Source organism: Pongo pygmaeus, chromosome 4, assembly GCF_028885625.2.
Source record: "Pongo pygmaeus isolate AG05252 chromosome 4, NHGRI_mPonPyg2-v2.0_pri, whole genome shotgun sequence".
Lineage (NCBI taxonomy): Eukaryota > Metazoa > Chordata > Mammalia > Primates > Hominidae > Pongo > Pongo pygmaeus.
The window spans coordinates 182,150,319-182,177,737 of record NC_072377.2 but is presented as its reverse complement, the minus strand read 5'-3'; the positions used below and the strand labels follow the sequence as shown (position 1 = coordinate 182,177,737).

The 27,419-nt window shown below is 54.1% G+C and overlaps 2 protein-coding genes across 4 annotated transcripts; one reads left to right on the top strand and one right to left on the bottom strand.

Annotated features, from left to right (window-relative positions):
• Nucleotides 1–47: 47 nt before the first annotated feature.
• On the bottom strand, nucleotides 48–10,691 carry SNCB (synuclein beta). 3 transcript variants are annotated; one of them, XM_054489442.1, is made up of 6 exons: nucleotides 10,415–10,676; nucleotides 9,651–9,780; nucleotides 6,843–6,884; nucleotides 6,520–6,638; nucleotides 1,056–1,145; nucleotides 48–685 (listed from the first exon to the last, which is right to left on the bottom strand). In XM_054489442.1, the coding sequence occupies exons 2-6, from the start codon at nucleotides 9,769–9,771 to the stop codon at nucleotides 653–655; spliced, it is 405 nt and encodes a 134-aa protein (XP_054345417.1). In that variant the 5' UTR covers nucleotides 9,772–9,780; nucleotides 10,415–10,676; the 3' UTR covers nucleotides 48–652. The 3 variants fall into 3 exon arrangements, with proteins under 3 accessions (XP_054345417.1, XP_054345416.1, XP_054345414.1); XM_054489441.2 differs by lacking the exon at nucleotides 48–685 and having other exon boundaries at nucleotides 956–1,145; nucleotides 6,855–6,884; nucleotides 10,415–10,691; XM_054489439.2 differs by lacking the exon at nucleotides 48–685 and having other exon boundaries at nucleotides 956–1,145; nucleotides 10,415–10,679.
• A 12,196-nt stretch (nucleotides 10,692–22,887) lies between these two features.
• EIF4E1B (eukaryotic translation initiation factor 4E family member 1B) lies at nucleotides 22,888–26,063 on the top strand. Its single transcript, XM_054489115.1, has 7 exons — nucleotides 22,888–22,902; nucleotides 23,172–23,356; nucleotides 23,730–23,825; nucleotides 24,466–24,529; nucleotides 25,227–25,340; nucleotides 25,474–25,613; nucleotides 25,948–26,063. Exons 1-7 carry the CDS (start codon nucleotides 22,888–22,890, stop codon nucleotides 26,060–26,062), a joined length of 729 nt encoding a protein of 242 aa, XP_054345090.1. The 3' UTR covers nucleotide 26,063.
• Nucleotides 26,064–27,419: the final 1,356 nt, after the last annotated feature.

The window sequence follows — 27,419 nt, the reverse complement described above, 5'->3', positions numbered from 1 at the left end:
TCGCCCCCACCCGGCGCCCAGCCCAGCCCTGCCGGTGCGGCTCTGGCTACAGAGAGATTAGCTTTATTCATTGACTCTCGGGAGGCGGCCGGGCCCACCCGCCCGGGACACGCTCACATGGGGGGATGGGGACTCTCCATGCCACAATCACAATACACGACGCCCGCGTTCAGACCGGGCCGGCTGAGATGGGGGGCGGGGGACATGGCACAGCCTGGCTCCTGGTTTTGGTTAAAAAAAAAAAAAGGTTCTCGGGGTTAATGGGAGTCGGGCGGGGTGCTCTGGGGCTGCCCGGGGGCCCCTTGGAGAGCCACTGTCGGGGATAGGGGAGGAGCCGTCGCTTCGGATCTTCTTTTAAAAACACATAGAACATGCTACATCCGCGCAGACGCTGGATGGGAGGAGGCAACACTGGAGGGGCGAGGCTCCCAGCCGCGGCCGCAACCCCGGCCCTGTCCACGCCCCGGGGTTGGACGCGGGCGGGTAGGACAGACAGATGGACAGACACTAACAAAGGCTCCGAGGGGGTTGCCTCAGAGCGGAAGGAAGATCTCGTGATTGGGGAGAAGGAGTCAAAGGACAGCCCTGGCTCTGGGGGGCGGGGCAGGGACAGGGACAGAATTGTGCTGCTGGTGGGGGCTGTCCTGGGCCCCTACGCCTCTGGCTCATACTCCTGATATTCCTCCTGCATCACCGGGATGGGGGTGGAGTAGAGAAGAGCAAAAAGGAGGAGGAGTTTGAGACCAAGTGGCCAAGCCCTGGCCCAAGAACCCTCTCCCTCAAGAAGGAATAGCACATTCCCCTTTTCCTGGGCAGGGGAGGAGCCTGGAAGTTGGGGACAACAGAGAATTCTTGGGCAGGTGTGCCTGGGGCCCAGTGCTAGACCCTATCTGCCCTCTCCTCCCTGCTCCCACCTCCTGGGGCCTGGGTTCTAGAAGAGGGATGTCAAGCTCCCTGGCCCAACCATCTCATGCCAGGGATGTCCCACCCCAGCTAGGGACGGCAGCAATCATCCTGGATTCCCAAAGTCCCGCCCAGCCCTGCTGCCCCTTCACCTGGGGTGGGTCCTCATAACTCTCCCCTTCTGGCTCCATCAGGGGCTCAATCAGTGGCTCCTCAGCAGCTTCCTGGGCCACTTCCTCTGGCTGTGGGCAGAGAAGGTCAGGGCTGGTGAGGACAGCCAGGATGCCTCCCAAATTCCCACACTGGTAAGCTTTGGGCTGGTTGGAGTGGGGAAGGCTAGGGTGGGTTGGCAGAGCAAGGATAATTTCTAATTCAGTTGTTTATTTGGAGTGCCTTGGAAGTGGGATGGAGGTGAAGGGGGAAATTCCCCCGAATCACAGTTGAAGTGGCAGTGTAGAGTGGGAGCTGGCTCTCCACACCACTCCCCCCATGCCTGGCAGCCTCCGCATTACCACCATTTGGGTACTCAGTCACCAGCTTATGCCTCATCCTTTGTGTCAGGCTCTGTGCCGGGCATCGGGACCCCAGAGATAACCCTTGGGCTCCCCTGGGCTGAAGGGAGCTGGAGGCTCAGGGACAGGGCTGGGCAGGGGCTCTGAGCCATTCGCCCGACACCTTCCACTCATCCCTCCCCCGGGCCCTGTGTGGCCTCGTTTCTTCAGCTGTTGCTATTTTAAGATAAGCTGGAAGCCACAGCTCGTGGTGTTGCTTGGATGTGTGAGCTAAGACTCTCCCCTCCCCGCTGCGTCTGCTGCCCAGACACATGGCCAGCCACCTGCAGGCGACCACATATATGTGAACAAACACAGGACTGAGCTGGCTGCACACACAAGCACACGCGATAGCCTAGGATCCATGCACAGCCTGTGCAGTGCCTCATGTGGGGCTGGCACATGCCTGGGATCCGGGAGCATTGGTGCTGGGGAAAGCCTGCCCTGACCACGTCTGCACCCTGGGTGTCCCAGCTCCATCCAGGCAGCGTCAGCTCCTTCACATTACCTGTCTAAGTGGGCCCTGTGGGCACATGAGTTTCCAGCTCCTGACCTGGCTCATTTCCCCACTGCACAGATGGGTATGCCAAGGCCCAGGAGGTGGGGAAACGTTAGTTTGCCCCCAAGTCACCCAGCTATGACCAGAACCCAGGGATGGAATGTAGTGCTAAAAATGCCAGCTTGATAGCTGGGCGCTGTGGTGCATGCCTGTAGTCCCAGCTACTTGGGAGGCTGAGGCAGAAGAATCGCTTGAACCCGGGAGGCGGAGGTTGCAGTGAGCCAAGATCGTGCCACTGCACTCCAGCCTAGGTAACAGAGTGAGACTCCATCTCAACAAAACAAAACAAAACAAAACAAAGCAAGCCAGCTTGAGCACAATGTTTGGAAATAACCCAAACGTCCAACATCAGTAGAATGGATGTGTGCCTTGTGACCTAACGACACAATGGAATACTTACTACACAACAAGAATGAAGAACAACAATGCATACAAGAGCAGGGCTGAGTCTCACAAGCGTCCTGATGAATGGAGGAAGCCAGATACAGAACAGAAGAGCATGACCTTCATGATAACATTTTTTTTTTTTTTTAGACAGAGTCTTACTCTGTGGCCCAGGCTGGCATGTGGTGGTGTGATCTCGGCTCACCGCAACCTCAGCCTCCTGGGTTCCAGCGATTCTCCTGCCTCAGCCTCCCAAGTAGCTGGGATTACAGGCACGTGCCACTGCGTCTGGCTAATTTTTGTATTTTTAGTAGAGATGGGGTTTCGCCATGTCGGCCAGGCTGTTCTCAAACTCCTGACCTCAGGTGATCTGCCCACCTCGGCCTCATGCTTGGGATTACAGGCATGAGCCACTGCACCCAGCCTCATGATAACATTTACAAGAAGTCAAAAAACACCCAACTAATTTTGTGCTGATAGAAGCCAGGAAGCAAAGCCAGGCATAGTGGCTCACTCCTGTTACCACTCCCAGCATTTTGGGGGGGTCAAGGCAGGCAGATCACTTGAGGTCAGGAGTTTGAGACTAGCCTGGCCAACATGGTGAAACCCCGTCTCTACTAAATATACAAAAATTAGCCGGGCATGGTGGTGCACGCCTGTAGTCTCAGTTACTCAGGAGGCTGAGGCAGGAGCATCGCTTGAACCCAGGAGGTGAAGGTTTCAGTGAGCTGAGATTGTGCCACTGCACTCCAGCCTGGGCAACAGAGCAAGACTCCGTCTAAAAAAAAAGTCAGAAAGCAGTTCCCCTTGGAGGGCGATAGGCAGGGCCAGGACTGAGGGGAGGCAGGTGAGGCTTCTGGAGCGCAGATGTTAGGGAGGCCTGGCCTCCGTCTCCTGGCCATGCAAGTGAGACTCCATGAGTGAGTGCCCCAGACACCTCTTTTGTCTCCCCCTAGGCCTGGCCCTGGGGATAGGAACTGGAAGGGGTCACAAGGTGGGGTCCTAGGGGTAATGTTCTGTCTCGAGCTGGCTACTGGTTACAAGGGGAGTTCCCTTTGTGAACATTTCATGGAGCTGCCAGTTTTCCTCATGTACATTGTACTTCAATAAAAAGTTCACTTAAAAAAAAAACCCATAGCCTGTAATCCCAGATACTTGGAGGGCTGAGGCAGGAGGATTGCTTGAGCCCAGGAGTTCAAGATCAGCCTGGGCAACATAGCAGGACCCCATCTCAGAAAACAAACAAACAACCCCAGCCTGGCCACCTGGTAGCTACCTGGCATCAGGCAAGTCATTTTGCTTCTAATCTCAGCAGCCTTACATGGGAAACGAGGCTGGTGAGGATTTCATGATGATGGATGGAAAGCACGCTCGAAGCAGAGAGTCTCAGAAATGCAGACCATGGGCCTGCATGAGTCCCCCATGCCACTGGTGGCCTAAGGGGCTGTTGTCTGGGTTATAGCTCTATGATCTTGGGCTCCCTTGGGAGGGTAGCCTTGAGGTGTCAACAAGCACCAATAGGAGAAAGGTGACCAGAGAGAAATGATTCTGTGCAAACACCCATCACAAACAGCCTGGGGCTGACAGACAGGTGGAACCTGCCTCTCTTTTGCACCCCAGCTCGCAGCACTAGGACTGGCCCTGTGCCATCACCAAGCGACTCCAGTGACATGGCCTGAGCTTATCCTCCTGACCACCTTATAAGGGAGGCAGGCAGGAACTGGGGTCTTGGGCAAGTGACTTCATTTCTCTAAACCTCAGTCTCTTCATCTGTAAAATGGGCTGGTTATGGTGCCATATAGGTACATTGTGAAGAGTCAATGAGTTAGTTCATGTAAACATCTAGGACAGTGCCTGCTCATGAAATAGATCAATGAATGGGAGTGATTACTGGTAACATGATTATAAGAAATGGGAAGTCATGGCCGGGCACAGTGGCTTATGCCTGTAATCCCAGCACTTTGGGAGGCCGAGGCAGGTGGATCACCTGAGGTCAGGAGTTCGAGACCAGTCTGGCCAACATGGTGAAACCCCATCTCTACTAAAAATACAAAAAATTAGCCGGGTGTGGTAGCGGGTGCCTGTAATCCCAGCAACTTGGGTAGCTGAGGCAGGAGAATTGCTAGAATCCAGGAGGCAAAGGTTGCAGTGAGCCAAGATCGTGCCATTGCACTCCAGCCTGGGCAACAAGAGCAAAATTCCGTCTCGGAAAAAAAAAAAAAAAAAAGAAAAAAAGAAAGAAATGGGAAGTCATACAGATAGTAAAATGCAGAGACAGGGCTTGAACTAGAACTTCTGAGTCAAGATCCTGACTTCCAACAGTGGAAGGAATCAACTGTGCAAAATGTCAGGAGTGGAGGGCAGCGTGGGGTCTCCCACAGCCTGGTGGATGCACACTCATGCTGAACGTACACTGATCACCCAAACCAGACGCTGCAGAAGGAGCCCCCATCCCCATAGAGGCAGGGTCTGCATATGTCCATGGACAGACACAGAGCATTCACAGCGAATGCCTGCACACACATGTCATGGGGGTCCACTTCCAGGCACACCTGTGGTCACAGGATCCCCTGCAGGCAGACCCAGACTGCTTGCGTGATCATGTGGCCATAATCTCTTGCGGGGCATTCACTGTATGCAAACCCAGCTCTTTATATCCATGGTTCTCATAGTATGCTCCCTGGAACTGCAGCATCAACCTCACCTGGGTACTTGTTAGAAATGCAAATCCTCCAGCCCCACCTCAGACCTACTGAATCAGAAATTCTAACGATGGGGCCAACAGTCTGTATTTTAACCTGGCCTCTTGGTGATTGATACACACTCAAGCTTTGAGAATATCTAATCTGGCTGGGCGCGGTGGCTCACGCCTGTAATCCCAGCACTTTGGGAGGCCGAGGCGGGCGGATCATGAAGTCAGGAGATCGAGACCATCCTGGCTAAAACAGTGAAATTGTGTCTCTACTAAAAATACAAAAAATTAGCCGGGCGTAGTGGCCGGCGCCTGTAGTCCCAGCTACTTGGGAGGCTGAGGCAGGAGAATGGCGTGAACCTGGGAGGTGGAGCTTGCAGTGAGCCGAGATCCCGCCATTGCACTCCAGCCTGGGCAACAGAGCAAGACTCCGTCTCGAGAAAAAAAAAAAAGGAGAATATCTAATCTATATTATCTCCAGTCTGCATAAGATTCCTATTGTGTTCACTCGCATTTTACAAGCGAACCATCAGGTTCAGAGACATGGTGGGACCTGCCCAGTGTCACGCAGCTAGGAAGTAGTGGACTTAGGATTCAAACCCAGCTGAGGTTGGGGGTAGGTGGGTTCAGAGCTCACAACTCTTAACTCCCTCTTATCAGGGGGTCCTAGTAGGGGGATCTGTCTCCATGCACACATGAGTGGCCCCCAGGGCTCCCCTGGGGAAACAAACTGTGCAGATCACACCCACCCCAGCACAGCTCCCACCTGCTCCAATCTGCCTCAGGGCCTTGGTACTTGCTGTTCCTACGGCCTGAAATTCGCTTCCCACACATCTCAAGGCTGCCTCTCTCATCCCTTGGGTGTTAGCTCAAATGGTTCTTCCTCAGAAAAGCCTTCCCAGCTAAAATAGCCCTCTCACCCCTTGCCTGTCTGTCCCATCGCCCTCTCTGTCTTTTCTCTGCAGCACTTATCCCCACGGAAAGCATCCTGCCTGCTGGCTTGCGTTTTACTCTCTTCTCCCACTACAATGTCAGCTGCAGGAACGTAGGAACCTATTCACTGCGGCAGCCTCTACAACAATTCCTCTCTGGCATGGATATTTGTTGAATGAAAAGAAATGAATGAACAATCATTGACACATGCAGACGTGGCCAGAAGTCATCTGGGTCACGCTGGCAAGCAGGATACACGCAGACAGCCAGGTCTGGGTCCCCATCACCGGGAGCATCACACCCATGCACGCCTTCATTCAGATGCATTCTGAGCTGAGTCTAGCATGGCTCTGCAGGATGGAAGGCAAAGTGGCTTGTGTTCCAGGCTGGTGGCAGGATTAGGGGGGCGGGGATGGTGACAGGTTTATTTGTGTGCCTGGTGTGTGTGTGTGTGTGTGTGTGTTTGCGTGCATGTGTGGGTCAGGAGGATCGCTTACCTTCAGATCAGTAGGGAATTCCTCCCTCTTCACCAGTCCTGTGGCTGCTGCGATGTTCCCTGCCCCAGAGAACACAGCTCCTCCCAGATGTGAGGCCTGTTCCTTGGTTTTTTCAGCCACTGGAGCAGGGAGGGGGTCGAGGAAGGGGTTTGGGAGCCAGGGGGAACCATCGATGCCCCGCCTTGTAGTATCCCAGGGCCTGCCCTCCCCACGGTGCATTCCCGCAGAAGCCCTGGGAGTCTCCCCCGCCCCTGCCCTCTGGTTCCCGGCCAGATCACCGGCCTAAGTGAGAGAAGGGGCTGGTGCCAGGGCTGGGCTGGTACCTGAAGCCACACCTTGTACCACACCTTCTCTGGTCTTGCTTCCTGCAGGGAGAAAAAGCGGCACATTTAAGGACTCTGTGCTGAGGGAACAGAAACTCCAGCACAGCATGGTGATTACAGAGTGGGCATCCTGCCCCGTCACTGCCTCCTTGGGTCCCCACATCCTACAACCTGCACCCCCATGTTAACCCCCCTCTTATCACTGTACTGGGCCCCACACCTCTGTCTGCAGGAATTGCAGTTCTCTCCCACCTGATGCGATACCCCACCCCTCTAGTGGATGCTGGCTGAGGGCCAGTGCTGTGTCAAGTCCTCTGCCTGCCCCGCTGCACTTCACTTTTCCCCAGCCCTGGGAGGCGGGTGCTGTTATTGTCCCCATTTCACGGATGGAAGCTCAGTGTGGGTTCCACCACTAGGAAGTGGCTGAACTGACATTCAAGTTCAGGCCTTTCTGACCCTAAAACTTCAGCTAGCAACCACTCTAAGAGCATGTAGCCCAGGATGGGAGGCAGGTGGGGGGTGAGAGCAGGGGTGGAGCTGGGAGGCCACAAAGCTACGTATTTTGAAAGGTTCCCCTCGTGCCCCATGCACCATTGCCCATAGCCCACTGGCCCACTCCATTTCCTCTAAAGATTCTCTTCTCCTAATGAGGGTGCAAACCCCTTCTTCTGGCCAAAGTAGGGGGTGTCAGGCTCAGGGTGGGTCTAAAGGTGATGTGTAGATTGTAACTGGCACCCATGGCATTGGCTGGGCCTTCCTACAAGGGTAGCAACTTGATTACTTCAAAATGGCTGGGGGCCGCTGGGAAGGCCAGAGGGCCTGATCTGGGCTGGAGGATGAGAGCCGGAAACGGGGTGGGGAGTATCCCGTCTGACAATTTGGCAACACAGATAACAGTGATGGAGCCAGAACTGGGTGTCTAGGCAGACTGAGCCCGGCAGTGGGGTGGGAGAAGAGGCTGGTATGGGAAGACAGGGTTCTCAGGGCAAAGGCCAACCAGCACCCAGAGACAGGAGGGGCAGGCTGCATGCTCCCTTTTCACTCCTCCCACAAAACATCAGTTTCCACCTACTCTGTGCCAGGCCCTGGGCCAATCGCTCACTGTCTGAAGTGGGTAAGAGAAGAACAGATTCAGTTCCTGGACCTCAAGTAGTGGGGAGAGGACTTCCAGCCTCCAAGGACTGACTGTGTGAGGAGGGAAGGGACGCTGCTTGGGCCTTGAGAAATGGGGAGCAGAAAGGAGATTGCAGAGGGTACCCCAGGCCCAGGGACCCACACAGACAAGGCAGAGCGATGTGCTTTCAGGACAGTCCATGTGCCAGGAGCCATGGGTGTGCTGGGAAACGTAGACTGAGGCAGGACCATCAAGGGGACTGAATGCCAGGGTACAGGGAGCCGAGGCTTTAACTTGTAGGAACTGGGGTCCATCAGGGGCTCCCAGGCAGAGGGAGGAGCAGGAAGTGCCAATCTAAGGGGAAGAGCAGCATGGCTTGGAGGGGCCAAGTCTATTATCGGAGAGAGTGTCAAAGAGCCAGAGGCCAGCAGGAATGAAAGACCTTGGGGAGGAGGCAGGAGCGAGGCCAGAGCTGGGATCAAGCAGCCATGCACTTTAGCCTTCTCTCGATCTCCATTGCCACCGCCCTCGCCCCCGCCACCCTCATCCTGTGGCTTTACCATCTCCCATCAGGCCTCCCTGCAGTTGTTCTGTCCCCAGAGGCCCAAGCGACTGTTCTAAACTAATCACATCAGGGCAGTCCCTTGCTTACAATCTCTCCCGGCCATCATAACAACATTTCTCCCCGGCCTGCAAAGGGCCCTCGTGAACTGTCTCCTGCCCCTCGCTCGGACCTCACCTCCCACCACTACCTCCTGCCCTGCCCCCAGCTTACCCCAGGGCCTTTGCACCTGGCTTTTCTGCAGCCCTGCCCCCCTCTTATTACTCAGGGATGAGGCATTCTCTTCGGGGAGCCACTGGATGTCAACTTGCACTACTGAAATGCTCTGTATCACCACCAGGAGATCAGGAACCATTCTTTTCTGTTCACTGTGAAACCCCAGCATCCGCAGGATGCCTGGCACATAGTAAGTGGACACAAAATATTTTTCAAATGGCCACAATCCAAATATGCCACGACCCTGGGCAAGTTATCCAACCCTGGCCTTTCTCCTGATACCAGCCGGTGGTTGCAAGGAAAGTGGACGGGGAGGAGAGCTGGCAAAGGTAAAACCACAAGAGTTGTGATGCAGGTGGACCTGGAACACAACTCAACTCGGCCTTGGAGGTGCTGGAGCGAGGCGCCACAAGGGGAGGGGTGGGGCTTCAGAATCTATAAAGCTCTGTTCAAACCCCAGCTTCAGCATTTTCCAGCTGCTGACCTTGGGCAAGGTACTTAGACCTCTGGGAAGGCCAGTTTCCCTTATCTGTAGAATGGGCCAGAGCATTACATGAGGAAATGGATGTTATGACATTTTACCCGGTACTTGGCATACAGAAAGTATTCAATGCCAGATAACTATTAATAATAGTAAAAAGGATAAGAAAAAGGAGGCTGTCTGCTTTCATCACTGCATCGGTCCCTGGCCTTTCAGCTGGAGCCCCCCCTCATCAGCCTGCCCCGTGTCCCCATTTCCGGATACAGACCCAGGCTTCTATGGGCTGGCTATGTCCCCTGTGACCCCTGCTGACCTCGCCCCATCTGCTGACTCATATTCTCCTGCCCAGAAGCCCCCTCCCCGGGACCCGGCCCCAGCTCCACACTCTTGGGGGACCCCAGCCCTGCAGCCCCAGAAACCCCGCCCCTCGCCCACCGACATAGAGGACGCCCTCCTTGGTCTTCTCCGCCGCCTCGGTGACCCCCTGCTTGGTTTTCTCCGCGGCTGCCACAACGCCCTCCTTGGCCATGGACAGGCCCTTCATGAACACGTCCATCCTGGCGGCCTGGGGAGGGCGATACACGGGCACCGGTGCACTGGCCCCGCACTCTCACCCCAGCCCCTCCGGAGGGACGCAGGTGCTCCCCCTACTCCCGAGACCGCGGCGCCCTTCTGGACCCTGAGCCCCCTCCCGCTTTCCCCCATCCCACCCCACTCCCCAGTGCGAAGCCTCAGGGCCGCGGAGAGTCCTAGCGTCCTTGAAACCCAGGGACGCGGGAGGGGCCACTGCCTCGGTTATCCGGGCCCTGCAACCTGCAGCCCCGTGGAACCGGAGTGCTGGGTTCGGCGCGAAGATCCAGGACCCGCCTGTACACGCACGGCAGAGTCACACGGTCATGCACACAAACATACACCACGGACAAGCTCACGTGCACACACAGGACACACAGAAGCTCCAACGCGCACGAACACCCCGACCCACACGGGCGCGGACACACGTCCCCACAGCCGCCCGGGCAGCTGCAAACACCGGAGCATACTCACATACTCCGGGGTGCACACTGATGCGCACCCCCCGGATCCCCCTCCATTTTCCATCCCCTTCCCCAGCTCCCTCCTGCCGCCCCAGTCCCCTCTCCATCCTCATCCCGTTCCCCATCCTCATCCCGTTCCCCATTCCCGGCGCGCGGCCGCCTCACCTGGATGCCGGGCCGGGGCTGGGGATGGAGCGGCGGCTGCGGCGGGCGGACGCGGGGGCTCCGCTAGGCCAGGCCGGGGTGGACTAGGGGCCGGAGGGGGGATAGGGCCGGGGTCAGGCGCTCGGGTCGCGGGTCCTGAGCAGGAGCGCAGCAGTGCCCGGGTCTCGGGTGCGTCGCCAGCCACCGCTCGTTCCTCGCGCCCTGCGAGCTCGCGCGCTCCGGCTCCGGCTCCGGCTCCGGCTCCGGCGCTGCGGCAGCTCTGAGCTCAGCGCCCCCCCTGGCGGCCGCGCCGCCCCTTCGGCCTGACTGACAGGGGGCGGGGAGGGTGACAGCACGTAGCCGTTGAGCCTCCCGGGGCGGGCCCGGGACGCGCCCCTGGGGGCCCCGGCCGTAAGACTCGCGTAGTCTGTTGGGAGGTGGGGGAGGGGGACAATGCGGCGTGCGAAGAGTGGGGAAGAAATCACGCGATTGGATTTGGAGTTCTGCTGGGCTCGAATCTCAGCTGTGCTTTTTATTAACCGTGGGACCTTGAGCTACTCGGCTCTCCTTTCTAAATGACAGTTTCCTCCTCTGTAAAACAGGAATGGTTAATTCAACGAATGTTTACTGAGCGCTTAGACCAGTGGTGCAGGTTTAAGGCTGGAGGCAGCGGAAAAGGAAAACAAGGTTCCTGGTCTCGGGAAGCTTACCATGGGGGTGTTTGTACGTGTGTGTGTTCGTGTGCTCAGTGGTGGAAGACAGGACAGAAAATAAACCGATCAACATCGAAAGCAACAAGGTCATTTACAGCTTGTAAGTTGTGAAGGTAACGGTGATGTAACACGGGGACTAGAGGAGGGGTGCTTGAGACACGGTGGTCAGGGAAGGCCTCTACCAGCAGGTGAATTGTAGCAGAGACTCCAGAGAGGCACCATCACGATGGGTGAGGACAAGATCCATAGAGAGTGCAAGTGCAAAGGCTCCAAGGCAGGACTGTGCTGACAAAAGACAGCGCAGCTGGAGAGCCAGGATGGAGAGAGGTGGAGAACAAAACCACTTTTTTGTGTGCTTATGGTGGGGGCTGTCAAAATGATCACAGAATGCCAGGCACACAGTAGGCCCTCAGTTGGTGCTATGATAGAATTATGCCCAAGAAGCTGTAGTATCCCAGAGGAAAGGGACTCTGACAGCTTAGGGGAGTCAGGAAAGGACATAAAAAAGAGGTGACATCTGAACTGTGGCCTGACAGGAAGGGGAATATTTCATCGAGCAGGCTAGGGAGAAAGAGAATTTTAGGCTGTGAGTACAGCATGGGCAAAGGCACTGTGGCCAGAAATTCAGGGCGTGTAAGTGACAGGTAATTAGGTGAGGGGGCCACCAGCAGCCAGACTGAAAAAAAAAAAAAAAAAAAGAAAAAACCCAACCAACCAACCAACCAAACAAAAAACATTCACAGGCCGCTGGTAGAACTGCAAATTGGCGCAGACATTTTGGAAGGCAATTTGGCAGTGTTTACCAAAAGCATAAATGCATGCGCCTTTGGAGCCAACAGCTCCCCTTCCAGGAATTGATCCCATGCGACTCTAGTCATACATGCGCACAAAGATATCTGTGCAAGGATGTTCACTGTAGCATGTTTTTTTGTAGTGAAAAACTGAAAATGATCTAAATGATCATCTGTACAGGACTGGCTAGCTAACTGTGGCACGTCCACCCAGTGCAATGCCACACTATGGCTGGCAAAGATGAGCTAGACCCATGTGTGCTGACACGGGAGTGTGCCAAGATGTGGTGTTAAGTGTGAGAAGCAAGGTGCCAAACTGGAATGTGTGGAATGAGCCAATTTTGATACAAGGGGAATTATATTTTATGTATAAGTATTTATAATTTTCTGTGTCAAATATATATTATATACTAACATATACATACTTATCACATACTATATACATTATACACAGACACCTTATATACAAACATACACATATTTATGGCTAGATAAACAATTCTTTTTTCTTTCTTGTTTTTTTGAGATGGAGTCTCCCTCTGTCGCCCAGGCTGGAGTGCAGTGGTGCAATCTTGGGTCACTGCAACCTCCACCTCCAGGGTTCAAGCAATTCTCCTGCCTCAGCCTCCCAAGTAGCTGGGATTACAGGCATGTGCCACCACACCCAGCTAATTTTTGTATTTTTAGTAGAGATAGGTTTTCACCATGTTGGCCAGGCTGGTCTTGAACTCCTGACCACAAGTGATCCGCCCACCTAGGCCTCCCAAAGTGCTGGGATTATAGGCATGAGGCACCTCACCTGGCCACACCTCTGTAATAATTTCTGAAAAAACTGTTAAAGGGAGTTGCACCTAGGAAATGGGACTGAGAGGTTCAGGGAAGGAAGTTTCACATTCCATTGCCTTCCTTCCTGGTGCTGTTTGATTATTTTCCCTTGGATAGTATTTTACTTGTGTTATTTTAAGAACTAGCATGGAGGGTACCTGTAATTATTTTTGGTCTCTCAGCATTAGAATTGCCCTCTTCCCATGTTTAGAGGGGTCCCCCACCTTCTGAGGCAGAACCCACCTTCCCCTCTGAGAGATGACTATGCCAAATAATTGCTTTCTCAGTCTTCCTTGCAGCCAGGACATGTGACTGACAGGTGCAGCTCCAGACTTGGGACCTGAAGCTAGTCCCAGGAAGCAGCAGGGAAGCGGAGGGCGGGGTGTGTTCTGGTGTGGAAAAGTGGTGGCAGCTCCTGCCAAGGACCATTGACAGCAGTGACACTCACTGTGGGAGTGTCCAACACCAACAGGACAAGCTGCACTGACCACGCCCAGCCATGGCGTCGGGATTCTTCATAGGTCTGCCTGGTAGTGGGATTTGGGGCATCATTTCAGGCTGTGTGGTCTCCAACGTGGATTTTCTAGCTGTCCTGGAGATTACTTGAGCTGTCCAGTTTTGTTTGTTTGTTTTGTTTTGTTTTTTAAAGAGATAAGGCTTCACTGCGTCACCCAGGCTGGAGTGCAGCGGCACAGTCAATCATAGATTACTGCAGCCTCGAACTCCTGGTCTCAAGCGATTCTCCCATCTCAGCCCTTTCAGTAGATGAGACTACAGGTGCATGCCACCATGCCCAGCTAATTTTAAAAATATTTATTATTTGTTTGTGATTTACTTATTTATTTTTTGTAGAGATGGGGTCTCACTAGGTGGCCCAGGCTGGTCTCGAACTCCTGGCCTCAAATGATCCTCCCACCTCAGCCTACCAAAGTGCTGGGATTACAGGTATGAGCCATTGTACCTGGCCCATGAGCTGCCCAGTATTTAATAAACTCCTTATCTGCTTAAATCACCCAGAAGTGATTTCTGTGGCTTGGGATTAAGAACTCCTGATGCCAGAGTACGAGATAAAGAAAGATGAAGGAGGATGGAGGAGCAGGGAGAAGGATGAAGGGAGAAAGATGAAATGAAGCGTGTCTGAACTTCAGATCACAGGAAACAGGAAGTCACTGAAGGATTTTAAGCCCAAGAGACCTAATGAGATTTGCATTTTATGGGGCCAAACGGAGATGGGTTGGAGGAGGATAAGGCTGGCTGTAGAAAGATAAGTAGGAGGCTGGGGCAGACTCCAGAGGAGGGACAAGGACGCCTGAACTACAGAAGCCCAGGTGAGGCTGGAGCAGGAAGGAGAGATGTGAACATCACTTGGGAGTAACTTATTAGGTGTTATGGGAGAGGGAGAAGGACAAGTCAAGGATGATTCCCAGGTTTCTGGTTTGGACAATGGGGTGAGTGATGCTGCTGCAAAATGAAATAGGCATTGAGGTGGTGGAGCAGCTTGGTGGGGGGATGACGATGAGCTTGTCTGGGGGCATGACAGACAAGCTGGAGGAGGTATCCAGCAGACACTGGGGTATCTGAGCCCAGAGCTCGGGAAAGCACCCCAGGCTGGCTTCAGGTGCGGATTTGAACCACGGCATGCTCAGAATTCTTTAACAAAGAGCACAAATGGCTCTCCAAGGTTGGGGCGGGAAAAGGGTAGGCGGGAAGGAACACCTAGATTTGTAGTTTGCCGATGTCCTTTGGGTAAAATACTCCCACCACAGTTGATTCCAAGCTGTCAGTGTGATGTCATTGAACAGAAAATTGGTTCAGTTATCTAGAATTTTCATGAGACAGATAATGTAGATAAAAATAACCTTAAGAGCACAGATACTAGTAAAATGACTAGGAAGTTATATGTTTTGAGTATTATCTATTTTTTAACATAATTTAACTATAACTTTATATAATTTAATTTTTAACAATGTAATGGCTTTAACAACTGGCTCACACAATTCCTGAAGTTTTTTTTTTCTTTTTTTTTGAGACGGAGTCTTGCTGTGACACCCAGGCTGGAGTGTGGTGGCGTGATCTCGGCTCACTGCAACCTCTGCCTCCTGGGTTCAAAGGATTCTCCTGTCTTAGCCTCCCGAGTATCTGTGATTACAAGTGCCTGCCACCATGCCTGGCTAATTTTTGTATTTTTAGTAGAGACAGGGTTTCACCATGTTGGCCAGGCTGGTCTCAATCTCCTGACCTCGTGATCCGCCCACCTCAGCCTCCCAAAGTGCTGGGATTACAGGCTGAGCCACTGTGCCCAGCCAGATTCCTGAAGTTTCAACAATTGTTCTTGTGAGCCAAGTGAGATCAGTGCCCCACTGGGTTTGGAGTCATTAGCATAGAAGTGGTGGCTGGAGCCATAGGGCTGAGTGTGATCGTCCGGGGGTGCATGGAGAGTGAAAAGAAGAGTGCCCAGAACAGACTCCTGAGGTGCTGCAAACTTCGGGGTGGCCAGAAGCAGAGGAACCTGGAGAAAGACTGAGAAGGCTCTGGCAGTGAGAAAGAAGGAGAAGCTGAAGAGAGTGCACAGAGGCCTTGGGGATAGAGGTTGATTAGATAAATGCTAGAGCAAGGCCGAAGGACACCAGCAGTGGAGAGTCTGCGATGGATGGGCAGCAAGTGGGTGGCTGGGGAGCTGAATAGCAGTGAGCCCAAAGAGGGAAGGGGCAGCAGGGGACAGCCTCCAGGAGAAAGTGACATTCGAGCTGGGTTTTGAAAGATGAGAAGGACCTTACAAGTGGTGGTGAGCATTCCCAGCAAGGGGTCTAGCAGGTGGGACAGTCCAGAATGTCGAGGTAACAGAAAATAGGTTAAATTCTGAGTCAGGCAGGAAGTTCGTTTGGCTGTTAACACAGAAGCTTAGGCAAAGCAGGCATTTATTCTTTCACTTAAACAAGTCCAGTGGTGGGCAGTCCACAGGTGGTGTGATGACTTCACAGTCATCAGGAACCCAGACTCCTACCTTTCTGGTGCACCATTCTTAGTACATGAATTTCATCCTCATGGCCCAAGATGGCCGCTGCAGCTCCTGCCATCATGTCGATGCAGACAGCAGGAAGAGGGGAGGTAGGGTATAAAGAATACCTGCCAGTTGTCTGTCTTTTTCTTTCTTTCCTTTTTTTTTTTTTTTTTTTTTTTTTTTTTTTTTTGAGACGGAGTCTAGCTCTGTTGCCCAGGCCTGAGTACAATGGTGTAATCTCAGCTCACTGCAACCTCTGCCTCCCTGGTTCAAGCTATTCTCTTGCCTCAGCCTCCTGAGTAGCTGGAACCACAGGCACATGCCACCATGCCCGGATAATTTTTGTACTTTTAGTAGAGACGGGGTTTCACCATGTTGGCTAGGCTGGTCTCGAACTCCTGACCTCAGGTGATCTGCCTGCCTCAGCCTCCCAAAGTGCTGGGATTACAGGCATGAACCACCGTTCCCAGCTAGATTCACCAATTATTAACATTTGCTACATTTTTCTTTCTTGCTCCGTATGTGTTTCCCTCAGAAGAAGGGGGCACGGATACTGGGTCACCACTCTCTAGCAGGATGGATCCTTTCCCCCGCCACATACCCTTACCACCCTTTACAGCATGGGGTGGCAAATCTCGGGCTCGTGGGCCTCCAGTGGCCAGTCCCTAAACCTGCGAGTCCTCAGGACCTCTTACCGTTTCTATTCTCTCTTTCCCCAGGAAATGGGCCTTTCCATTCTTTTCTTCCTCTCCCCTTCCTAGGAATGTACTAAGGACGATGACTCTGGAAGCTTCTGGGAAGGGAACATGGCAAAAGGTGGGAAAGGGTTTTAGAGAAGATCCTGGTTGGAGCAGCTGGAGCAGAGAGTTCTCTTAAGCGGATCCTGGGGATTCCAGCCCCGCCTGAGTTCTGCAAAAATCCAGATGTGCCTTTGTAACTCTGTGCGTGGCGCCTGGCAGATTAAACCTTTAGCAACATTCCTGCTGTCCAGAGGCCTCACAGTCCTGCAGGGCAGGCAGGACAGGAAGCTGAGAACAGGGAGGGGAATCGGGGACATTTACTGAACATCTACAACGCGCTAAGTACTCCATCCATTACGTCACGACGTCCTCGCAGCAATCCTTCAAAGCAGGCATTTTCATTCCCATTTTACAGATAAGGGAATTGATACCCAGAGAGAGAAAGTCCCTGGCCTTTGTTCTTTTCAATCAGTTTTCCCTGAGTGCCTACTGGGTGCCGATATCATTCCAGGTACAGGAGATACAGCAGGAAATAAGACCAATGAAGCCCTTGCCTCTCTGGAACTCAGCATTCGAGTGGGATGGGGCAGACAATTAACAACTAGAAACCACAAAAGATGCTTCTACTGTGCTGCTGTTGTAAAAATCATCAGCAACACTCGCTTTGCTAAATCTATTGACCAATCCTCCCTGCTCCCTCCGACTTCTGAGTACTTCCCATAAGCCAGACACTGTTGTAGGCCCTAGGGACACAGCTGTGAACAAGAGAGGCCTTGGGGGCTGGGCGCGGTGGCTCACGCCTGTAAGCCCAGCACTTTGAGAGGCCGAGGTGGGCGGGTCACCTGCGGTCAGGAGTTGGAGACCAGACTGGCCAACATGGCGAAACTCTGTCTCTATGAAAAACACAAAAATTATCCAGGTGTGGTGATGTGCTCCTGTAATTCCAGCTGCTTGGGAGGCTGAGGCAGGAGAATCCTTTGAACCCAGGAGGCAGAGGTTACAGTGAGCCAAGATCGTGCCACTGTACTCCAGCCTGGGCAACAGAGCAAGACTCCGTCTCAAAAAAAAAAAGGCCTTGGGGACCTTGAGGAAGGTAAGTGATGAGTAAAATAAATCAGTAAAATGTATGGTGTGTCAGGAGGTGACAAATGCTGGGGGCAGTGAGGGAGGAGAAGCAGAGGAATTGCTGCACCAGGGCTGAGCGGGGTTGGACAGTCACATACGATGGGCAGGGATCGCCTACCCTGAGAGAGGTTAGGAAGTGAGGGGACAGCCTCTGGAAGTCCTAAGGCAGGAGGTGGCTGGCACATCTGAAGATCTGCATGACTGAAGGCCACTGTGGCCGCAGCAGAGGGAGGGAGAGGAGGGCTGGAGGGATGAGGACCTTGTGGGCTCCTGCGCTGTGAGCAGAGGAGGGAGTGATCCGGATTTCATTTTAACAGCTGCTGTGTAGGGAGTAGGGAGGGGACTATTCTTGGGCAAGGGTGAAAGCTGAGGACCAGTTCAGAGGCCATCACCATCACACATGCAGGGTGACTGTCACTTGGGCTGGGATGGTGGCAATGGAAACCAAGAGAAGTGGTTGGGTCCTGGATATTTTGAAGGGAGAACTGGTCGTGGCATGTGCTAACAGGTGAGAAAGACAGAGCCCCAGGACCATTCCAACGTTTTCGGCTGAGCAGTTGGAAGGGTGGAGAGGACGGTTGGAAGAGCAAGTCTGGAGCGGGGCAGAGGAGGTGTCAGGAATTCATCTTTGGACATGGTAGCTCTGAGATGCACATTAGATACCCAGATAGAGCTGTCGGGCGGGCAGCTGGATATGCTCTTCTGGATTTCTGGTGGCAGCTAAGCATGTCACCGTCTAAATGACATTTAATGCCCATTACTGGATAAGGGCATGAAACAGCAAGTACTGACAGAACAGACAAGAGGTCCCAGGGCTTAGTCCTAGGGTCTTCTGATGCAAAGAGGAGAAACCATCCATTTTGTTCACAGCTGTGCTCCCCAGAGCCTCAAATGGTGTCCGGCACAAAGTAATTGGTAGGTCATTATTTTTTGAATGAATAAACAAATAAGTAGTGTTAAGCGCTAAGAAGGAAATAGAACAGGGTGATGAGTTAGAGGGCATGGGGGAGAGTGTTCTTCTCTAGATAGGGTAGCAGTCAGGGAAGGCCTCTTTGAGAAGGTGACATTTGAGCCAAGCCCAGAAGGACAAGGAGAACTTCTGTAAAAAGTTGCAGCGGAAACTGCAAGTGCAAAGGCCCTGAGGCAGGAACAAATCTGGCCTTTTGGAGGCTCCATGTGCTCAGAGCATGGGAGGCTGGATCGCCCAAGAACCTTGCAAGCCCAGGACCTGGACTTTGGATCACATCCTGGGTGTCCTGGAGGTTTTTTTGTTTGTTTGTTTGTTTTTAGATGCAGTTTCACTCTTGTTGCCCAGGCTGGAGTGCAATGGTGAGATCTCGGCTCACTGCAACCTCCACTTCCTCAATTCAAGCGATTCTCCTGCCTCAGCCTCCCGAGTAGCTGGGATTACAGGTGGCTGCCACCATGCCCAGCTAGTTTTTTTCTTTGTTGTTGTTGTTGTTTGTTTGTTTGTTTTATTTTTAGTAGAGACAGGGTTTTACCATGTTGGCCAGGCTACTCTCGAACTCCTGACCTCAGGTGATCCACCGGCCTCATCCTCCCAAAGTGCTGGGATTGCAGGCATGAGCCACCGCAGCTGGCCTGGGTTTTAAACAAAGAAGTTACGTGACCAGATTAATATTTTAAATGATCCCCCCGAGGAACCTGGAGAACTTTCTGTAGGAAAGCAGGAGTGGAAGCAAATGAAGTGTCAGGAAATACTCATGCAGCAGCCAAGGTTAGAACCAGCTTTCCTGGAGTCAGGGGAGTTGGGAGGGAGAGGAATGGGCAGATTCAAGATATTTTAGGAACAGGATGGTAGGGCTGGGATTCAAGAGCCCCTGCTGGTTCAATCCTGACATGAAGATGTCCCCCACAGACAGATGTGGGAGGGCCTCAGGGAGGGGCCAGGACGTCTGTAGGGCTGGGTGGTTGCTCTTAAGGTCTCTCCTTAGTCACCTCAATCCAGGACTCCAGGGGCTTCCCCAGGCTGGAAGCTGTGGGAGGTGATGGGAAGGGGTGCTGTGGCTGGGAGGGTCATTCCGTGCTGGGCTCTGGGCCACAGTTGTAAGGTAGCTGAGACCATACCCGGTACTGGGGGAGAGCCCTTCCTTCCTTTTTCTTCATCAGATCTAGATTCCTGGCCGGCACAGTGGCTCATACTTGTAATCCCAACACTTTGGGAAGCAAAGGCAGGAGAATCACTTGAACCCTCCCAGGCTGATTTGAGACCAGTCTAGGCCACATATTGAGACCCCATCTCTATTTTTTTCTTAATTGAAAATTAGCCAGACATGGTGGTGGGCACCTGTAGTCCCAGTTCCTCGGGAGGCTGAGGAGGGAGAATGAGCCAAGGAGTTTGAGGCTGCAGTGAGCTATGGTCATGCCACTGCCAGCTTGGGCAACAGAGCGAGACCCTGTCTCAAAGCAACAAAAAAAAAATCTAGATTCATGATGTCTTCCCAGCCTGGTCCTCCTCCAGGGCTCCCTCTGTCCAAATTTCTTCATTGCTCCTCCCACTGAGAGGTGGCAGTATGTTGCCTCCCTTGAATCTGGGCCTGTGACTCTAGTAGAATAGAGTGGGTCTGATGTGGTGCCAGGTTTCAGGCCCAGGCCTTAAGAAACTGGCAGCTTCTGCTTCCTGTCTCTTGGGATGCTTGCTCTGGGAACCCAGCCACCACGCCGGGAGGAAGCCAAGCAGCCACATGGAGAGGCCATGCAGAGCCATCCTGGCCAGCACCCCCAGCTGAGGCTCCAGCTGACAGCTGGCATCAGCTGCCCCACGTGTGAGCGAGCAGATGACTCCAGCCCCAACCTGTAAGCCACCCTAGCTGACCTCCCTTTGGAGGAGAGCTGGGCTGTCCTACTGAGCACTGCCCATGTTGCACACTTGTGAGCATAATAAATGATGATTATTGTTTTAAGCCACTAAGTTTGGGGTGGTTTGTTATGCAGCAATAGGTAAGTGGGACACAGTGCTTCACCCCTCCAGGGTCTATCTATCACCAAATATCACTGAGTTTTCCTTCTACATACCGCTTGAGTCTATTATCATCTCTCCATCTTCTCTGCCGCCCCATCTGTCACCTGGACTACATTAGCCTCCTAGTCAGTGTTTCCCCACACCTTCTGGCAGCCACAGGGTTCTGTTTCCCACATAGCAATCCAGAGAACCTGCTGAAAAGCGTATCTGATTGCCTCCCCAGCCAGTCTGTACAGGCTCGAAATGCTCAGTGGCTCCCCACTGCCCCTAGGATCAGGCTTACCCATTTCCTTCCCCTTTTAGCTTTGCCCACACTGGCCTGTCTTCTCGTCCTCTGGTATTCCACATTCCCTTTGCCCCAGGGCATTTGCACATACTGTTTCCACTCCCAGAGATGCCCTCCCCGACCCAGTTAATTATTTCCTGTTATTTCTTGTTCATGCTTTAGGTCTTAGCTCAAATACCACCTCTCAGTGAGCTTCTTCCAACCCAGTGGTTCTTAAAACGGGGTCCCTGGCCAGCAGCATCTGGGAACTTGTTAGAAATACAAATATCCTGGGCCGGGCACATTGGCTCACGCCTGTAATCCCAGCACTTGGGAGGCCAAGGTGGGCAGATTGCTTGAGTCTAGGCGTTCAAGACCAGCCTGGGCAACATGGCAAAACCCTACCTCTACAAAACAAAACAAAACAAAACAAAAAACTAGCTGGGCGTGGTGGTGCATGCCTGTAGTCCCAGCTACTCGGGAGGCTGAGGTGGGCGAATCACCTGAGCTGAGAAGCTAAGACGGCAGTGAGCCGAGATGGCACCACTGCACTCCCGCCTGGGCAGCTGGAGTGAGACCTTGCCTCAAAACAATATAAATAAATAAATAAAATGGAAACATCCTCAAGCCCAAGCCCAGAACTAAGGAGTCAGAAGTTCTGAGACAGGGCCCAGCAGCGCGTGATGAGCAACCCGTGCAGGTGATTCTGATACACGCACCTGAGAACTGCCGCTCTGAAGCCCCAGCTTGGATCGTGGACTTTTTAGGTTCTCCCATCCCCGAATCCCTTTCCTTCAGTGGGTTGTTTGTGATGACACAGATTGTCTGATGGATGCATAATCTCATAAACCTGAGCACAGGGCCTGCTTGTTTTTCACTCATCACCGTAGCAGCTCCTAACCCCGTGCCTAGCACGTACCAGGGCTTAAGGATGTGGGTTGAGCAAATACTCAGCCTCCAGATGGTCACGAGCCCCTCAAGTGTGGGGGAGGAGCAGGGCCTTTTATACGTCTGGGACCCTAAAAGTGCCCAAGGGGAGGAGGCAAAACTTTAAAGGACTTGGGGAGGCTTCAGCCTCCACAGAAAAGGGGACGTTCAGAAGGCTGATAAAGGGTGTCCAAAGCTTCCCCGCCTTCCTTCCCCATTCCAGTCCCCACACTCCCCAACCTGGGAGAACCCTCAGCTGACTTCTGTTGAGCACGAGCCAGGCCTTGTTCTATGGGTTCTATGTGTTCTGTATCATTTAATACCCTCAACAAGCTTCTGAGTTGTGTATGATTAACATTTTCATTTTAGAGATGGGGAAACTGACTCAATGACGCTCAGGCCTGGCTGCGGTCAGGGTAGAATCAGGACTGGAACCTAGGCTGTGTGGCTGCGGCCCTGACCCTCACCATCCATGTCAGGCAGAGAACACTCAGGTGGGGCAGGAGGTAAGGTGGGGGCTGTGGGGAGCCTCACTGTGTCTCCAAAGGGACTGGGGGCCTGTGAGGCAGTGGGTCCAGGAGGACCTTTCCAAATCCTCAAGAGAAACCAAAAGTGTGAATCTTAGTATAAAACCTCCTATGTCTAAATGTTGGCAGATGATTAAACTTTTAAAAAACTCAGACACCACTGGGTATGGTGGCTCATGCCAGTAATCCCAGCACTTTGGGAGGCTGAAATGGGAGATCACTTGAGCCCAGGAGTTTGAGAGCAGCCTGGACAACATAGTGAAATCCCTTCATCTCTAGTCAAAAGAATATTTTATTTCAAAACAAACAAACAAACAAACCCAGGTGCTTCCAGAGACCAGATGAATACCTGCTCTGATGTGAGGATGGGGATGGTGCCAGACAGCCCCATGGCCATGTCAGTGTCTCTGCTTCTGCCATCTGCAGGGCCGTCCACCTCACATTCCAGGGTCACCCTCCATGGGATGCAGACCTTGCTTTCCCTTCGGGTGGACTCCAAATATTGACGCTTACCTTCATGTCTTGGCCCCGACGGTGTGGGGCTTGGTCACAGTTGCTTCCCCAGCCCCAGGCCTGCACGAAGAAGGCACTCACTAAATGCTTGCTGTTGAGGTAATCAGCCTGGCCTCTCTACCCCAATGCACCATGGCCCCGCCCTCTCCCCTGCCCCAGGTGGGCGGGGCAGGTGCTGCTGGGTTAAAAGCTGGTAGCTGGGGGCTTTTCAGATGCTGGGTCCTCCATGGAGTTTGAGTTGGGCATGGCTACTGCAGGCCTTGTGAGTCCCCTGCCTTCCCCTCCTGGAGCAGGGGACGGGCAGGGTGGGTACAGGGACAGCCAGGGCCAGAGCTCACAACCCATCCTGACTCCATTTTTTGGCTCAGGCGAGTGAAGCTGAGGGTGGAATCCGAGAGCGGGAGGAGGAGGAGAAGGAGGAGGAGGCAGCAGAGAGGACGCCCACGGGAGAAAAGTCTCCAAACTCTCCCAGGACTTTGCTGTCTCTGAGAGGGAAGGCCCGGACGGGGGGCCCCATGGAAGTCAAGCTGGAGCTGCACCCCCTGCAGAACAGGTAGGCAGGAGCCTGTGGGTGGAACACAGCCTCTTGCTTTCAGTCCAGTCTCTGTACTGGCAGCGTGGCCTTGGGCAACCCCTCCTTTCTTGGCCCTAGCTCTTCATCCGTGGGAGGCCAGAGCTGACCTAAGCCTTGGGCCCTGTTGGCCCTTCCAGCCCTTAACCCGCGGAGACTGTGGGTCAAATACCCCCACTCCTCCCCTGCCCTTCAGGACAACTGATTTCATTCACCTGAGAGGGGAATGCTGTGCGCCAAATCTCATCTCCCAGTTCGCCCTTGAAGGGGAGGGTCCTCCCTGTCAGTCCAGGTGTCCTGGGGGTGGACTTGGCTCTCTGCTTCCTCCTGGCTGCCTCCCACTTCCCCCCACCAGGTGGGCTCTGTGGTTCTTCAAGAATGACCGCAGCCGGGCCTGGCAGGATAACCTGCACCTGCTCACCAAGGTGGACACTGTGGAGGACTTCTGGGCGTGAGTGTCTGTCCCCAGTGGGGCTAGAGTTGGGGGGCTCTGAGCTCTGGGCTCCCTCTCTCCGGGTTGAGCCAGCCCTCCCTAGGGCCTTTCAGCCTTGGTGAGGGCTGGGGCTTGGTGGGTTCTGCCCAGGGGGTGTAGAGAACAACCACCCCGCACCCCACCACCTTCTTTGGGCTCAGGGAGAGAGCCTGGGGAGCAGCAGAAGCAGGGAGCTGACCCTGACTCAGCCACTCCAGGGCTTTGTGACCTGGGAAAGTTCCTTCCCCTCTCTGAACCTGTCTCAGCTGCAAAGGGAGGACTCGGCTGCCTCAGTGTCCGGGTGCTCACAGGAATGGGTCTGAAAAGGGCTGCACAAGCCCTAGGGAGGCGAGAAGGCCTCGGCTGTAGCTGGAGGGGGGAGCACCAGGGGGTCCAAAACCCTCCGCAGGGGTTGGCTCAGCCTTCACTGGGAAGGCTCTGTGGAAAAGGTGAGTCTTGAGAGTTTGGATAAACGGGGGTGGAATCCCAGGTGGCAGGCCAGTGTAAGCAAAGGCTTGGAGGCCATGGGGTCAGATGAGGAGTTGGGAGGGCTGAACCCAGTTGGAACCAGGCCCTAAAAAGCCTTGACTTTTGGCATGGGGCGGGGGGCTCTGTCCAGGCTATACAGTCACATCCAGCTGGCCAGCAAGCTCTCCTCTGGCTGTGACTATGCCTTGTTCAAGGTAAGCTCTGCTCTCCTCTTTCCCTCCCGTAAAGGGACAATGGGTTGATCCCTCCCAGATTCCACTGCGTTAATCCCTCAGAGGGGTGGGGGTGGGGGAGCTACGGGCCACCTCTCAGCAGAGTTGCGGTTTCTGACTGGAGGAAATGCTCTACAGGAGCCTGGACAGAGTAGGTCAGGCCCAAGCCACACCTTGGAGGACCTTAAGAGGCGGGAAGAGAGAGAGGGAGAGATTTCTGGCCTGGCTCCTTAACTAGGGAAGGGCATCAGAATTGCTTGAGGACACTCATTGATGCCACACCCATCCCTGGAGGGCTGACATTGTGTTTAGAGATCTCCCCAGGTGACTTCTGCCCTGCCTGGGGAACCATGCAGCCAAGTCCGGGATGTCCTCCTTGCCCGCATTGGGGTCTGCCCCTGAGGCTTCCTTAATCCACCCCGATTTGAATGCTTGTCTCAAGGAACTCAGTAAAAGAGACATGCACATATACAAGGCTATACAAGGTGACCAGGGCTGTCTGTCAGGGTGTGGGGGGCTGAGTGGCTGGGGGTGGAACCTGCTTGCACTGAGGGAAGGAGGATAAAAGAATCTGGCCTACTTAGGGCCTCAGCAGAGAGCGGATAAGGCCAGGATGGTAGGTGGGTCCCCACTTCCCTTTGAACACAGGGAGGCAGTTGACTTGCCATCTGCCTTGCAGGATGGCATCCAGCCCATGTGGGAGGACAGCAGGAATAAGCGGGGTGGCCGCTGGCTGGTCAGCCTGGCCAAGCAGCAGCGTCACATTGAGCTGGACCGGCTGTGGCTGGAGACGGTGAGTTGGAGGAGGAGGGTCCTCAGGGGAAGAGATGGGCTGTGTGGGTCTCATGGTGGCAGTGGTCTCAAGGATGGCAGGCCAGTCCCTATGTCCCAGCCGGTGATCTCACAACCCCCTACTTCGGGTCCAGCTGCTGTGTCTGATCGGGGAGAGCTTTGAGGAACACAGCAGGGAGGTATGTGGGGCCGTCATCAACATCCGCACCAAGGGGGACAAGATCGCTGTGTGGACGAGGGAGGCGGAAAACCAGGCGGGCGTGCTGCACATTGGGTGAGGAGGGTCTCTGGCCCAGGGTGGGGGCTTGGGTCTCTTCTGGAGGGAAGGTGGATGGAGGTGGCTTGGCCTGCAAGGGAGGCCTCTGAAAGTCTCCATAGCCTTGCCCACCTGTATGGAAGGGTCTGGCGTTCAGATTCTAACTTTCTATTATGGCAGTGCAGCTCTCCTTTTGCATTAAGGGGGTCATATTTTGGGTTTCCACATGGGTAAGACACAACAGGTGTGGCTGTGGCCAGAAGGAGGGTAGGAGTCTGGTGGCCTAAGTTATCTCTAGGACCCTGTGATGACTACCTGTGTCTCTTTTCCTCTGTGTCCCCCACACCTGCAGGCGTGTATACAAAGAGCGCCTGGGCCTCTCCCCAAAGACCATCATTGGGTACCAGGCCCATGCAGACACAGCCACCAAGAGCAACTCCCTAGCCAAGAACAAGTTTGTGGTGTGAGCGGGGGGCCTTGGCACCCCTCCTATGTAATGGGACAGCCACCACCTGAGCCTCATTACTTTGGGGGATGGGGCGGGACTGGGGATCAGACAGCCTAGTTCTTACCTGTCCTCAAGTGAACAGGGATGCAAACACTCTTTAACATGAGTTGGGGCCTGGGCCTTAGGGGCTAGGTGGGGATAGTGGTGGCAGTCTGAGGACCTAGCTTGTCCTGGGGCCACAGGACAGCAGCAGGGTGGAAGAAACTCCTGGGGGTGGGGTGAGTCATGGGGCGGGGGGATGGAGGGCTCTATAGTAGGTGGAGAAGCCCATAGTCCAGCGTTGTTTACTGTTTCCACCCAGGAAGGGGGCGAGGTGGCCTGAGAAACAGACTCTTCCATGGGTGGGGGGCTTAAAGGCACAGACACTCTGGAGGGTGAACGTCGTCATTTGTATAGAGGGATATGTGGGTTGCTGAGGACTGAGAGAGCCTTGCAAGGCCGCTCCCCTTCTCCCCAGCTGTGACCAGGGCTGTCTGGGCCTTGCCTGCCTCAGGGCCAGACTGAAGTGGAGGTGGGGGGATGCTGGGCTAGGCCTCACCAAGGTTCTGGTAGAAGTGGATAAACTTGATAATAAAAGCTTAAGCATCTTTCTGTTCCTGTTTTAAATAAATACTTCTGAACAAAGTTGGAATTATTTTTAAGAGGGCTTCAAACTGGGAGTAAGATTCAGGTTCCCCTAAACTTTGATCTGCCCCTGTCCTGTCTTACAGGGGCTCATGTGAGATCACTGGGTACCAAGGAGGCTGACCGGGACCCAGGCCCGTATGGAGGACAGGGGGTGCGGCTGGGGAAACTCAGCCACCAAGGGGGCTTGAGCCAGGTTCCGGGGCATATGCCCCTGGCAGGGTGCAGCCGGCGTGGCACCAAGGCCCAGGCCGTCGTTTGGCCTGAGTTTGAGCCAGGATAAGTAAGGCTGAATTTCCGCTGGGTGAAGGTGAGCCTGATGCGACTCCACAATGACAAAACGTCCTGCACGTGTTAAAAACAATCCGGACCAGCTTCCCCATCCGCCTGCCAGAGCAGCAGTTAACCTTCCCCTGGGATGGGCTCCAACAGCAGGCTGGGGATTGGGATGGCGCTGGTACCCAGCAGGTGAAGCAAGGCTTCTACACGCCGGCGGCCTCCGGCGCCATCAGCCGGCGTCCCAGGCGGGTCTGCAGGACGCTGGGAAACGCGGCGGCGGCCTGCGCGGGGGCGGGACCTGGCCGAAGGCGGGGCTGCGAGGAGGTCCGAATCAGGCTGTGGGGGTGGAGCTCGGGAGCGGAGCCAGGTCCAGAGGCGGGGCTCAGGCGGGACTGAGTTGTGCTATGGGGGCG